The sequence below is a fragment of the Typopeltis vanoorti genome, chromosome 5 (genome assembly GCF_054136105.1).
Source record: "Typopeltis vanoorti isolate ZY-2024b chromosome 5, IOZ_Tvanoo_1.0, whole genome shotgun sequence".
Lineage (NCBI taxonomy): Eukaryota > Metazoa > Arthropoda > Arachnida > Uropygi > Thelyphonidae > Typopeltis > Typopeltis vanoorti.
This window is the reverse complement of record NC_143553.1, coordinates 2018410-2034544: the sequence shown is the minus strand read 5'-3', so window position 1 is coordinate 2034544 and position 16135 is coordinate 2018410. Positions and strand designations below refer to the sequence as shown.

The 16135-nt window shown below is 37.8% G+C and overlaps 1 protein-coding gene across 2 annotated transcripts in view; it reads right to left on the bottom strand.

Moving 5' to 3' along the window:
• The window catches only part of LOC150106186 (toll-like receptor 4), a 32276-nt gene extending 18617 nt beyond the window's left edge, over positions 1-13659 (bottom strand). Inside the window, exons 1-2 of one of the 2 annotated variants that reach the window (XM_090393023.1) lie at positions 13439-13659; positions 1874-1967 (exon numbers count right to left, since the gene is read on the bottom strand). In XM_090393023.1, the coding sequence (XP_090249149.1) occupies positions 1874-1888 (15 nt within the window). In that variant the 5' untranslated portion in view covers positions 1889-1967; positions 13439-13659. Of the gene's footprint in view, positions 1-1873; positions 1968-7466; positions 7599-13438 lie in introns of those variants that run through there. The other variant, XM_090393024.1, reaches the window with a different exon arrangement.
• Positions 13660-16135: the final 2476 nt, after the last annotated feature.

The following is a 16135-nucleotide window of genomic DNA, read 5'->3' as shown; positions in this document are numbered from 1 at the left end:
ATTTTCTGTATCTTAACCTACATCAATGCATCAAATACAGTATACACTAAAATCACAATAATATACTAAAATACACTAATCAAAGAAAACATTCAGAAAACATATACGAATGTCCTTACTCAATGTAGCCTCAAACCCAAATCGCCCACTTATCGAAATCGATTCAACCGAGTGGCAAAACATCATCTGCATGTTTAGTCTCGAAAAGCGCAACGACTAATGGTTCAAAAGAAATTAACAGCTTTCAACAGGAAGCACTATTTAAATTTTTTTTCTGATTTAAATCAACCACACATCCACAGAATTCTTACAAAATAATTCGTGAGTGTGATCTTGAGGAATCGTATCCAGATTGAGAGAGATTGTCGGACACAGAAAGATTATGAGATTTCAAAATGGACAGTTTTGCATTACAGAAATTCGGAATAATCGATTTAGAAAGTAATTACTTGTGGTTTTCACGAGTGCTAATAAGTCGTACTTATTAAATTGCATGTCGTAATATCTATACCTACGACTATTACGTGATTTGAATGCGATATGCTTGCAATAAAAAAAAAATAACTCAGACACAACCTCCAAAGCTTTATCTAGGGCCCAAAACAACTCAATTTGGCTACTGACTGATAATTCAAGTATCTACTAGAGATGTGCAATAAAAATGTAATTCATTTCCCCCCCTCCCCATCAAAACATAACAGAAGAAAACACACGATTTACAAGTTGCTTGGGCCGTACAAAATAACACTAATTCTGGTGTTTTTACATTTCTATAAACGAAGAAATACACAGAAATCTTAATTCTTCATTTTTTTTCAATGATTCAGCGAAGTATAATGGATTCAGGAATGTAGACAAGATATATCTGAAGAAAAGCTTACCGCTATCGCCATGCGATATTGGTGACCTAATCCAGGAATTAAATATGCCAGTAAAATTCAGTTGAATTAGGCCCATAAATGCAGTCTGTCCTGTTTGTCATTAGCGCAAGTATTTCTTGACTATTTGGCAGCAATTTTTTTTTTTTCAATCAAAGGTACGTACGTCCTTTCGTGCTTCTGACTACACTGTGAAGGTATTTTTTAAAAGCGACAACTGAGTCTCTAAAAACAACTGGAAGGTCCTTGTTGAACTTAATGTCGCGTGTGTATTTTGTGATTAGCGGACAGATGGAAAAGCAATTTATAGTAAGTACATCACTAGGGTGACTGGGAGATAACTGAAGGGGAAAAAAAAAAAAACTTAACGAAGAGAAAATTTTTGTTGGTCAGTTTGAAGCGTAAGAAGTTGGTGACTGCGCACGTCTTAAAAGAGAACGCAGGTGACAAGGGGGGGGGTGATGATTATTAATGGCAGTTCTTATAGGACTAACTACCCACCAGTAGCGATAATTACTCACGAAAATAAATCATTGCTTTATGATACGTATTAATGTTAGGGACAAAAATAATAATTTACAGCATGTAAGGACGTTAAGACAAGCATCGAAAACAATCTGGAAACGAAAGGACCACTTCTGTGGAATTTATGAAAGGAAAAACAGGCAAGGAAGAAAACCAAAAATAAGATAATTGGGATGAAAAGATGCGCATCCTTCATCCAGCACCGGACAAAGATGGAAGAATCACTTAACCAGATAAGTAAGAACAAGAACAACAAGAATCTTCCAAATATACTCAAAAATATTTCTGACTTTATGATTGGTCGATGTAAAAATTCCACCACATTCTGGCGAGGAACGCGGTGGATGATTTAACGAGGACTCCGAGGCATGTTTACGTATTGCTTAGTTAAATTATCAGGAGGCTTGGTAAACGAGAAAGCTGATTCTTCACTCTGTTATGATATTATATCTTTTGAAAAGATTCCTTACTATAAATTGAGTCATTTCCTCTTGATCCAGAAATGTCGTTCCGGTTTCCACTTGTTCAGAGATGATGACATCGGGAACATATCTGGCAAAAAGTCTAGAAAAAGAAAAATGCATTTCTCACATACTTTTTCAAATATAACTTGAAAATCACGAAAAAGCGCTCAATCAAACTTAATTTCAATATATTTTCTGTATAAAATGATTAGATAACTTAAAATTAATTTGTGTGGGAAAAAGCTCGCAAATTCATAGAGAAAGCGGTCATGTTTGTACAGCGGCGCGGTGCGAATTCGGTTTTTCCTTGTTTACGCCTCTCTTTCATTCCTTCCTGTTATTTCGTTGCAGTGGAGCTATTTCGCAGTGTCTGCTTCTGTATTTTCTTAGAAGCCGATATTTCCACTTGTGAGGAGAGAAGCAGCTCAAAGATGAACTATTTTTTACGATATAATCTTTACAAACATTTCATTTCCTCCCCCGATGTGCTCTATAATTTCTCGAGACAAAAGGGCTCTGGTGAGCCCTTTTATCTCGAGCACATCATTATAGAAGAAATTAATCTTCCGTGTCCATAGTATGAATAACAATGACTTCCCCCCCCTCCTCTCTCCACCCAGTTTTTTTTTAATTTAATTAAGTGTTAATTAAGTGTTATAAAATTATCCAAACTTTTATTATTATTATCCCTCGCCAATTACAGTCCCCCATAATTCTGCAGCTATTTTCAGAATTGGGTCCAAAGCAAGTAAGGTTACGACGCTAGTGTGTTATACCCGCTCATGGCGATATTCCCGTTTGACGGGATTAAAAACACCAAACGTTTTAATGACGTTCTTCCCAATTTTGTTGCTAACGCTGTAGTGTCTGAAGTTGAAGGGTGTTTCTTGAAAAGTTTGAAAACACTCAAATGTTTACCCAATTTTTGCCATGCATTGTGTGTGTGTGTGTGTGTGTGTGTGTGTGTGTACACGAAGCCAGTAAACATCCAAATGTTTATTAGCAAAGCTTGAAAAAAAAAAGCAGAATAATTCTTATTTGGGCAAAAATAGAGACGTCTTGGGAGTACCCGATATAAATACGTTAGATGGGTACTCTACAAGAAAGGGACATCTATGAACTGGAGAATGTTTTTATACTTTTCGTAATGGAATTCCTGGTCTGAATCCTTGAAACATTTTTTTTTTTTTTTTTACAGGACGAATTCTTCACAGACTGAACAGTACTGTGGGAAGTGCGATGACTGTTCTAGTAAACCAGACAGGAACTTTTTAAAAACCGCTTTGGGCCGCCACTAAGCAGGATGGTGATAGTCTCAGAGAAGGGGGCAATGAAATTCATCTGACATCCAAGTATCACAGTGATGGGGTACTGTTCTATTAAGGGGCCGTCAAAGTCCATACCCATCTCTGGTTCGGTAATGTTTCGCTGTACCTGTCCATTTGAATCCACAGAATCAGAAAGAAAGAAAATATTAATACTAAGCGACATACTTTTCAAATAAGCAAAACTAATTTAATTTTAGTACTTGATTTTGAAAACTTTACAAAAATATAAAAGCTCCCCTTTCCTCTAGAAATGGTTTCGTTTCAGACGGATGTGGCGTAATATCCCGTAGCAACAACAGATTCTGCTTATGTGGAGAAATGCTTCCTCCTCAACAGGCAAGGAACGAAGCACGTGCCGTAACTTTCGAACGTTGGCTTTCAATTAACGTCGAGATATTCTTTTTTTTCAGTTCGAAAAAGAAATAAATAACTGATATCTAAATTAAAAAAAAACAACACCAATTATGAATTTTTTTTAAAAGCGATCTCAGCATTTCAGTTTATAAACAGTAAGATGGATGAATAGTATTATTAAGCAGGAGTCGCAGATAAAGAAAAGCAGGTGATCAGCATACCATGAGCACTACCAGGCAAAGGCAAGGAGGGTGACCTGTATGGTAAAGAAGGCCAAAGCAATTTTATAAGAGGAAGATAGCTGATGGGTCCAAAAAGAAATCCTAAGGAGTTATTTCGCTATGCGGCAAGTAAAAGAGGGAATACCTATGGAAGGATACTGATATTGATGGTGGGGAAGTAACAGAAACAAATCAACCAGTTAAGCTACTGAGTGATCATTGTACAAAGGTGTACCACCTTGGTTTTGATATTGCAATGCCGAAGTGTCGCTGACTGATGGGAGAATAGAAATGGGAGAAATAGAGGCGCTTAGGATATTGCAGAACTTAACGCAAACACTGCCATAGGGTTAGATAGAATAATAGACCCATGTGTTACGAGAACGTGCAAGAGAATTAGCACTTCCTCTAAGCTATTAAATTTAAGTCTCAGTTCTGCTACAGTTCCAATAGAGTGGAAGGAGAGAGAAATAATTCCACTGCATAAGGGAGGCTCCAAGACAGAAGTAGCAAATTATAGGCCAATCAGTATTTCAGGAGTGGTGGTTAAGGTTTTGGAGAAATTGATTTCAAGTCAGGACTGGCTGAGCAGAATTCAGTCTTCTCTTAATGATTTGCTTACTTTTATAATCAAGTGACAATGGAGTTGGACAAAGGAAACCTTACCCGGTGACAGTGCTGGACTTTGCAAATGCATTTGAGAGGATTCCACATAAAATGCTATTGTATAAATTGGAGCAAATGGGAATGGATCCGAAGTTGGTGATTTGGATTAGAGGATGGCTGATGGACAGATACCAAAGAGTGGTTTACGGAGGCTGAGTCCAGGAGAAGGCGGGCGACTAGTAGTGTACCTCAGGACTCAGTACTTGGTCCGCTGTTGTTTAATTTGTACATTAATGATATTGGAAATGATTTTTTTACCGGAAATATCCACTTGTTTGCTGACGATGCAAAACTGGGAAGAGCCATAGTTAATGAAGTAGAGATCCTGCACGATGCCTTTAATATGCGGGCGGTATAGGCAAAGGTGAATGGCGGATAGTTAATAAGATGCACTTCGGGAGGATGAGATCACATGCTGTGTACTACTGCATACTGGAACTGAACTGCAAGAAGCTGGCGAAGCAAGGGACTTAGGCATGATGACTGTGGACAGAGACTTGGAGTTTAGATGCATATCGCAAAGGTGGCCAAAACAACACATCAAATTACATGGTTGTTGAAGAACACCCTGACAAGTAGGGAGAGCGAAATTATTTTTCTACTGCGCGCACAGATCTGGTAGCATGGATTCCTTGGTGATGAAGAGGAGCGGATTCAGAGGAGAGTGACAAAGATTGTGGCAAGTCTGTGGAATGCTTCCTATGAGAATAGATTGAAGTTCTGTGGGCTCCAAAAACTAGCTGATAGGCGTAAGAGAGGAATACGGTGGAAGCATATAAGTTATTAAATGGGTTTAATAGGATTGACGCTGATGGCGTCTGTCGGTACAGTGCAGGAGGAGAGAGAACGAGGGCTCATCCCTGGAAATTGTATAAAAGTATGGTTAACAAGGGTGTTAGGACTATATTTTTTGCCTGGAGAGTAGTGAATGTATGGAATGCGTTGTCGGAGATGGTTCTGAGTGCTTCGTCTGTGAACGAGTTTAAGGAGGATGCAGTGAATAATGGCTAGCGTGTCAATGCAAGGTCTCCCGCGATGAGTTTTCTGACCTTTATTATATAATAATAATAAAGCTAGGACAAGTATTTTTTTAAGATAATGAAAATACCAAGCAACTTTGGGTTCGAATCCGGTAATGGGTATGGATGTTCGTGATTGTCTTTAGGTGGGAGATGAATTTCATCGTCCGGTGTGAGAACACCGCCTTGACTGTTGGAAACTTGAAGTGCCTTGAAGAAGGTTCCATGTTCTGTCTCTAAAGCAGGGTTTTCGTAAATGCATACATAAAATTAATAAAAATAGAAATAAAAATCCTTAGCCCACCTACTGTACTACAGATTTGCATAAAAACTTTCGCGGGTGGGAACAACATAAAAGTTGTTCGGAAAGTTCATAATGGGAGCATATTAATACACTATGGGTTGGGTTGAATTTAAGTCAGCCCAGCCGTTAATCACCCCACGCTGTTGCTTTCATACGGGAGTACGTATAATATCGATCCACTGAACACTAAAGATTTTAAAGGTTATTTCCTTTAAAGATTGTTAAAAGCTCATAACATCAGAGTTGTATTTAAACCAACTACTAGCATCAGACAGGTTCTAAGATCTCCTAAGGACAGTGCTCCATTTTATAAATATCCAGGTGTGTATATTATTCCATGCACGTGCGGTCTTTCCTACATTGGACAAACTTCGAGAAGCCTGGAAATAAGACAGAAAGAACATGTTGGCGATGTAAATCACAACAGAACGATCACCTCCTGTTTAGCACATCACTTTTCAACTTCGAACCACACTCTAGACTGGGATAACAGCTCTATACCCTACGTAGACGAAGATTACAGACATCGATTATTTAAAGAAGCGGCAGTAGTGCTACGTACAGGCAGCAACCTAGACAGAAATCAATGAACGATACTTGAAAAAATCTAATTAATTCTCTCAGTCCAACAGAACTACAGTACGCGAATGCAATATTACGCGTTTGCATGTAACGCGTGTTTATGATACTTAGCAGAAAGTCACGATTCATACAGACATGTCACGCGAAAGTGTACCTTAGCTACCTAACAGGTGCTAACTTTTTTTTTTGTATTCTTAAAACTTTTTTGCATTTATCATTTTTTTGTACTGCGCAAGCCTTGAGAAAGCTAGTCAGTTACTAGCGAAACCGGTAGGCAATATTGTACGAACATACGCACGAATTAAATATCTATGGTCAGTTTAACAATAAATCTTATATTTTTTAAAATTTTAAGACCAAAAATATGTATAAGTTAAAGGTTATTTCCGTTAGTTTCATTCACAGGACGGACACACACACACACACACACACCAATTATATTATAGTAGGTAATTATTAATGCAGAGCGATATAATTAATGCAGTATTTATTTATTTATTTACTGCCTTTATCTTCGTACCCCACGGCACGTAAGGTCGAGATCCGTTTCCTCCTGCGTTGTGTCCCAATTCTGCTCCTCTCCAGATATCTCAACAGCCATTCTTCTTTCTTTCTCAGTCATTTTCTGCCAAGATAGTTTAGGCCTTTTCCTTTCTGGGATCCACGTCAAACCTGTCTACGCTCAGTACATTTCTGTCCCTTTTTTTCTTCTTCATTACTTCCTCCCATTGGTGATGCTTTTTTTTTTTTCAGTCCGTTTTTGTAATTCTTCATTTGTTACACGTTCAGTAAAATATTAAAAATATTTTCGCCTCTTTCAAAGTTATTTAATTTACAGCTTCCTGTTTTTTTTTAAATTTTATTTTCTATATCTGTGAGCTATATGACAACATGGTTTTGAAATTGTCATTAAATAAAGATTTTTATTTTAATTTTATTATAATATTTGGATGATTCCCATACATTATTCTATTTTCTGAAAGCCGTATTTGCTTTAGTCGCACTTGCCGTAATGTCTACCTTCGGTATCAACATCAGCTAGCGAGCATGCAAGATTCTTAACTTATTCTACTATGTACGTTGATCAATTTTATTTTATTTAATTCTATTTATTTTAAGACTAACCTTTTCAGCTTCCGTGCAATGGTTCTGGTTTTGTTTGTTTATCAGTGTAATTTGACCATAAATACACATATTTACAATACGTGAAAACAGAAAAAAAATTAAATCGTAATAAACGGTTTTTGGCTGTTCGACCTTCCGTATGAGATTATCAAGTGACTTCTTTCTTCTCTTCTTAAATCGCAATAACATCTTTTCTATCGTCAGCTGTCTATTTCCACTTCTTTTTCCAGCCAGGAGCGCACTCGACCAAAGCGCGCGTAAATACGAAAATTTACTCGAGTGTATTGAAGCTTCACGCACGAACCGAGTGGACTGAGGGCCTTACGGAAAACCGCTGGTAGATGGCGTGCGAAGAAGGTGGGCGCATTAAGTAATATTCTTATAAATCGATAATTTTTTCTATATTTATTTCAGGATAATTTGCGTGAGTGCAAATTTACGTGAGCAGGGGTCTGTGTGTCGAAACCTGGGGCATAACAGACGATGATGCAAAAGTTTGCAGATCTTCGAAAATAAATTTCTCAGAAAAGTCTCTGGACCAGTAAGAGATAACACAACATGCGGTGAACGGAGAAGAAGAAGATATAATCAAGAACTACACGAACTCTATAGATTCTCCCTACTTCTATCTGATGGAATCAGAGCACATAAATGGAGATGGCTTGGACATGTGAAAAGGAGCGCGGAGAGAATGGCTGAACAAGCATTCAAGACGAACCTGACATCAGAAATTCAGTGTGGCAGGCGAACAAGCTGCTGGAAGTAACCAACTAACTGGTGGATTTCCCGAAATTTGTTTCAGACATCCTCATTTGAAGCATCTGGTGCATCGAGGAACCGAGATGCTGAACGCTTATATCCCTTCGTGACGTGAAGTCCCCTGCAAGAGGTGCGCGAGGAGCAACCACACGTACAGAAAAAGTCCTTATTCATCTGCAGTTCAGACGACATTCGCTCTCTGGTACCACACTGCAAGCTAACGCAAAGTAAACACAAAGACGAATTGCATCATGCAAAGGGGGGGGGGGAATGATGACGAACAGGACAGAGCAGCACAATAATGTAGCCAAAAGATAAGAAACTATTTAAGAGAGCTGATCGAATGTGCAGGCACCTGTTTTAGTGCGCTTAGATGACGAGATGGCCACGGAATTGGGAAACCCAGAAAGAAGGGGAAATCACTTGCAATCAGGAAGGAAGACCAGAGAAGAAACAAAAGCTCAGGAGGGATGGATTCGGCGCAGAACTCTTGAAATGCACTGAAGAAAAATTAAATAGCATGACACTTGAATGGGACGTGACTCGATTATTCTGTATACACGTACGGGGATAAGAAAGAAATCCGGGGGGGGGAGAGAGAGAGAGGAGATGAAATGCGACAATCAAGTGTTACTTTACTGCTTTGGAAATATGACGTTCGCAGCATTTATCGCAAGGTCAGAAGTCCGTGTTTACCGAAATTTGATCCCCATAGCCCAAAAACAGTACGTGCGATGAGCTTTAAACTTTGCCCTCGAAGTTATGCGGTGGCGCCAAAGCTTCGATTAATTTAAAACGCGCGAATAAGTTCGGGATGACTTTGGAGAAAGGCCACACACGGTCGGTTGTTCGCTTATCTATCGGTGAGAACATTTCCCCACGCGGTGTCGGGTGCAGTCTCGCATCTCGCCCACACGAATAACTGGCTGGGATCGACGGAGTGCTCGAATTCTGAATGAAGCCAATCGTTTCCTTGAAAATCTGGAGCTTCTCCCACGAATTCACTTCGATTTCTGCAAATTTGGCGACGCTATTCAACTGATGTTTGGACGGTGTCTGGATTTCGTGGTGGTTCCCCCTTCTCCCTGTCTGTTATTACGGGGTCAGTGAGGTTGCCTACAGAACGTACGACATGTTAAAACAGCCGCAAACGGAGCGCTGAAGCCTGAGCTTATCATGGTGTAGTATTCAGTATCATTTATCGCCGTTCGTAGAACTTCGTGAATGTCATTGACCCAATACAGGAGGATCCACAACGACGCTCCTTCCGTCTGCAGAATCCATCATACATCACCGCCGACAAATACTACTGCTGTTCTCCTTCCATCGTGTCGACCGCGTTACAATTCTTTATTGTGACCTCTGACTTCAACAGCGCCGCCAACTACGTGTGCAGAGCTTCCGTATTCCACAAGATTTCAATCTGTCGGAGAATCATAAGAGTGATACTGTTAAGTTTTGAATACCCCGCAATCGCTTTCATTATTTCTATTTTATTCAATGTTATCGATTTTAACTTTTAGTTTTATTAAAAAAAAAAAAAAATTCGCACGTGCGCATTTCTTGAGCATTCTAAATTCTTTAATTACTTAAAATGGCGTCTCATTCGATTTCCTCACTTCTTCGTTTGCAATGATTGCTATTTCTTGCATTAGACTTCAATGCCCTTTCGTTATTTTTATTTTTTATTTATTTTTAACATTTTATTATTTCTTAGATAAATTACATACATTATATGAACACAATTATGCTTAACAAATACTTTCTCGTACCTAAAGTTTTTTTAAATAATAATAATAATAATAACTGTTTACAACGTATATTATTATAATATTCATAATGATGATTATTACAAATGTTTCTTTGCAATTTTACACTCTATATATACAATATCAATGGATATAATCACTCTATATTGCATACTTTTGTTACAGTTATTACATACATTACATACATTTGTTTACATATAATACATACATTACATGCATTTGGTTGCATATGATACATCTTGGGTGAGAACTAATTTCTCTGCTTTCATCCTCGAAGCTTATATGTAAGCTTATTTGAGGATGACACCAGTTGGTTATTATTTATTGGTTTTTTTGCTGTGTTGGGAAGCTACGAAATCTATGATTAAGAAATTCGCGCGCGCGCGCACCCACCCACACACTTACAATAACTTGGAATGTATTGATGGGTCGCTGAACTGGAAGCCTGAACGAATATATTGTGTTTCATTGACTTTGTGTGGTATTTTGGGTGCGTGTTTCTTGTTCATAGTATGTCCTTAGAGCTCTTTTCAGGCTATTGTAGTTTGTAAGGTTTCTGTATTCAAAAGGTAATTTGTTTACCATGTCTGGGATGTAGAAGTTTCGCGTGGCCTTTCAGTAGTGATTATTGTATTTATTTATGTGATATAATTAGTTGTCTGAGGTCTTGTTATACGGTATGTATTTCTGACTGCCCTGTAGTTGGCATCGAAATAATGTTTTAGCAAAGCTGCATAGTGACATAAATGTTTTGCTGTCAGTATTTTGTGTTCTGACATTGCAATGTATATAAGGTCGTTATTTTCTCTTTGTTCCCAAAAGATCAGTTTTATCATTTTGTACTGTAGCGACATTAATCTATTTAATTTGTAGGGTGTACAGAAAGTATACGTTGTTAAAGCGTATCTTAGTATATTTTGGCATAGTGCTTTGTATATTAGTGTTTTTAGGCGTATGGGAACTATGTGATTTAATCTGTAGAGTTTGCCACTTATTGTTCGGAGTTTGTTGTGTAGATGGTTTATGTGGCTATTCCAGTTCATATCTGCATCGAAGTAAATTCCAAGGTATTCCATAGCATATTGTTTCAACCTGAGTGAATGTAGTGGTTTTGCTGTTCTGTGTGTTTTTTATGTTGGAGAGTGGATGTTGGATGGGTATATTTTTGTTATCAACTGGTCGAATCAGTGGATTTCTGAATATCATTAATTTTGTTTTATCTGAGTTTAGGCGTATGGAGTTTTTGGTGAGCCAGTCTATGATCAGATTTATGTCATGTTGCATATTTGTTTGGGCTATGCTTGCGTTATTATGGATGGATATTATTGCTGTATCGTCTGCGTATTGGAACATCTTACCTTTGAGTGGTAGTTGATTAATATCGTGCGTGTAAATGTTGAATAGGGTTGGGGAGAGTACAGCTCCCTGTGGTACTCCACAGGTTACTGGTAGCTCTCTGCTTCGGTTTGACCCGATACGTGTGATATGCTTTCTATTTTGGAGGTAGTTTGTAAACCACCTGTGAAGAGGCCCGTCTATTCCAACAGGCCTCTATAATAATAATAATAATAATAATAATAATAATAATAATAATAATAAAGGGCCGTGGTTCGTGGATCTTTTGATTAATTACTCCTGTCAGATTGTTATTATTAATATATCAGATTGCTGGAAAAGGGATTTTAAATAGGGGAAATTAATAGTTTCTCTTGTATGTATTTAGTTAGAGGGCTTTAGATTTATCGTTCTCGTTTAACAATATGTTAAGGGGACGTTCCATTAGATCCCCTCAGAAAAATTAAAGCTAACTTCAAATTTTCAGACATTTAAGATGCAGGATTTTAATGTTGACACTTTTCAAAATGAAAACGCAGCAAAGGAAAATCTCGTAAATGACAGTTTGAAGTGGATTTTTATTGTAAATTTTAGTTTCGTATTTTTTAATATCAGCCTAGCCACGAAAGGCTGTATAGCAAGAAAACCTTAAGGGTTAGAGCACCTGATCCGCCAACTCCTCTTTGGGCAATAAACGCACGCGCCAATCCGAGCATGTTCTGCGAGTTCCACACACATCCGACCTGCAGTAATTCGGCTCTCACCATACTTGCTTCGACACATCCGGAGTTATCTTGACTATTGCCTTAATTTTAATTTCGCATTAACTGCTGCCACGAAGTTAGTTTTGATGTGTACGCTTGATCTTTTATGTAACATCAAAGGAGTGGGAGGGGGGGGGGATAATAGTCTCGGAATACCGAGAAACGTTTATTTTTCTCATCTCTCTCTCTCTATTTTTTAATTTTGACTATAACACTGCTTGTTGCATTTTATCGTCACTCAGATATACAATATACATACGACTCACTAATAAACCATTCTGAACTTGGCAATTTTGCCTCAATTTTGACAAATCGAATGGCGCATGCGCCCATTGTCTAAGTGAACTTTTGCCAGCTTGCTTGGACGAGTGGTTAGCGTATCAAACTCCGCAACCCACAAACTGTGGGTCGAATCCTACTGGGAGCGTTGATGTTTGTGGCAGATGAATTTCATCACCCGGTGAGAAACCACCGCCACGCTTATTGGAGGCCTGAAGTGGCTTGAAAAAGTTCCATACTCGGTCTCTAGAGCAGGGTTTTGGAAAAAAATAAAAAATAAACATAAAAAAATAAAAAGTGGGTAAAAACTTACCCCCCTCACTGTATTAATCCATTACAGGCTTAAAAACTTTCGGGAGTGGTGTCACATAGAAAAAAAAAGTTATCCAACCTTAGTTAGAGGGTTTTTCCAGAGAATTACAGGATTTTTTTAATTTTATTTTTATGTTAAGAAATTGGTCTGAAATAAAAAACTGCGCTTCAATTTGGAGCATTCATCGTGAATGTACAGAAGGATAAATAACCCAAAACAATAATTGTTAACATTTTAATTATACAGTTTGATAAATTCTATGATATGAATATCAATATATATTACTATAATAAAATAACTTACTTAATTTAATAATAAAATTTAACAAAATTAAATATTAATAAATAATGAAATAAATTTAATAAATTAATAATTTAATTAATATAATAAATTATGCATATATTTGTTAATGGTATAAAACTTCTCCCTATCGATGAGTTTGACGCCAGGAGAGTTGATGTAATTCGACATTATTATTAAATAATGTCGATTTGTGATCTATTGTCATAAATTGCGAAACACCACTGCCGTGTGTATACTTGCGTCAACTGTCACATTCTGCGAGTTGACGTGTTGAGGAATTAATCAGAGAACGAGAAGCCACGCCCCCTTTGCTTAAAGTGCTCATCGAAAACTTATTTAGATAGAAGTGGAATTTTATTGGCTAAAAATATTTTACACTAAAATATTCCAGAATTCTTTTTAAAGAATATTGAAATATTCTTTAAATTTCTGAATAATTAACACACTTACCGAATGTCGCAAGCCTCGTTTAGTTCACTCCAGTCGTAAGCGTACTCTCAGATCGCATACTTTCTTTTGGGAGGAATGCTAACGTTCGATTACATTTACGCTGTCAACACACTTGTTTTCCATACACGAATATCCAAAGGAAGGCTAGAACGAAAATGTCCCATAAGCTTGAGCAATTTACAGCTAAACAAGTCCGCTAAACCAACACTACCAACTGTTGATCCAGGCGCCATGAATGCTTCCTTTTAATGACGTCAGATGTAATGAGCCAATCGTTCTACATAAGACGCGGAACCGAGAGTTTCGAAACTTTTAGTCACGAGGTTTGCTGCGACAATCGAGTAGGACGTCGAGACGTTTGTTTTATCTAGAAAAGTAGCGTGCACACTAATCCGGGTTTCCCTAGCATGCAAGTCATACGAGGGTCTGTTAGTAAACGCGATTATCTTGAAGGTCGGAGATTCAAGGTAGTCACCGTAGGTGTTTATGCCTAATGGGTCGTCCTTGAATGAGATGGATTTAATTATAACTTTTATTTTATTTTTTACTTAAAGAATGCGTGGGAATAAAGGAAAGGTGAACGGACGTTCATCGTTCGTTTATTTTGTAAAACGACAAGAATTTTAAATTAAGTTGTTTTACACAAGATATGAAGAAGTTTGTTAAAGATTGACTTTTATTCCACAGAAACCTGTTTTCAATCAAATGGTGACATTCTGCTATGAGACCCGAGTTGGGCGTTAACGGAGGTAGTGCCGTTAAGTTCTGGAGACTGGGATCTGTGTGCAGCGGAGTAGTGCGCCCCCACGGTGAGCCTTTGAACTCCCTAGAGGTGTGACGTAATAATAGTAACAGTGTGTGTGTGTGTGTGTGTGTGTGTGTTGACATCTCCAACTAAAGTATGACGACATAGTGACCTGATTTCGTGTTCAATTCGCTTTCTTCGAAAGTGAATTCAACATGTAAACTGAAATTAGGTGGCGCAGCAAAATTTAAAATTTTCAACTTGTACGAGCGGCAAAACTCCTTTTCTCAGATGTAAGACTGATGGCATTTACTGATAATAAACTAAACGGGTGTAAGGAACAAACAGCATATAGTTTAATGCTGAAATGTGAATTTTGGAATCGAAGTGCGCTGTCTATAAGGGGTAAGAGGGAGATTTTTCCCTCGCAGAGCAGCGAGTGAGTGGAACAGTTTGCCATTTTAGGCGGTGAGTGCATCTGGCGGGAATGAGTTTAAGGGAAGGTATCACGGCTGGTTTGGATGAAGTATGGCTGCTGGAAGGCTCATCATCATCAAATTCCTGACATGTACCCTAGAACATTTGTTTTGCTAATCTTTCCTCACCCATTCTGTTTAAGTGACTTTACCACCTAAGATTAGCTCTGCTAACATTCCTGGATACTAATAAGGTCAAGTTCTTTCCTAATATCCTCGTTTTTAATATGATATTGCCATTGATGCCATCTGTTCCCGCCTCTAATCTTTCTCAGGACTCTCATATCTGTGGTCTCTAGTCTTTGGTCAAGTGTTTTACTTCTGACCCAGCTCTCAGATCCATAAGTTAAAACTGATTTGAACACTGTCTTGTATACAGCTAATTTAGTGTTCCGACTAATTTCTCTCTTATTCCATATGAATTTATTCAATTGACTTCCCACCATACCAGCTTTGCTGATTCTGTTGTCTATTTCCATATTTAATTTACCATCTTCAGTAAACATCGTGCCTAAATAGCTGAAATGTTTTACTTGTTCCACAGGTTCTCCATTCACAACACAGTTGACATTTTCAATGATTCTGCCTATTTTCATTGTCTTTGTCTTTTTATTGCTGACCTTCATACGATATCTATTACAACAGCTATTCAATTTAGTCAGAGAATCTTGCAGACTTGTAGCGGATTTATTTAGAAGTATAACATCATCCGCATAAAGCAAAGAGCTGATATTAACATCTCCAATTTTGATATCATGTTTAATACCACTTTCCTTCATAATGTGATCCATATAGATAATGAATAACAGAGGGAATAATGTACATCCTTGTCTCACACCAGATTTAACATTAAACCATCTTCCTGTACTTCCTTCAATTCTAACTGCTGACTTACAACTCAAATAAAGACTAAGTATTGCTTAATATAATGCCCCATTGACACCATATAACTGTAGTATATTGAATAGCTTCTCTCTCTTGGCACCTTGTCATATGCCTTTTCCAAATCGACAAAACTTAAACAAAGATCTTTGTTATATTCTCATGATTTCTCAACTATCTGTCGTAAAGTGAAAATCTGATCCTGACAGCCTCTATTTGGCCTGAATCCAGCTTGTTCTTCACCAAGCTTTTCTTCCACAATTCTTCTCAACCGTTTCTCAAGTATACTTGCATAGATCTTGCCTGGAACACTCAGTAGGGAAATACCTCTGTAATTCTCGTATTCAGTTTTATTTCCCTTTTTATAAATGGGTACTATGAGAGCTTTACTCCAATCATCGGGAATTCGTCCCTCTGTCCAGGCTTTCTGAAGCATGCAGTGAGTAAGACTTTTATACCTCCATACTTGAACATCTCTGGTCGAATATCATCTACTCCTGCTGCCTTTCCACATTTCACATCCCTTTGATGGCATTTTCTACTTCAAGTATGAATATGTATTCCTGACCGCATCCCTGTTGAGTGTTATTTTAC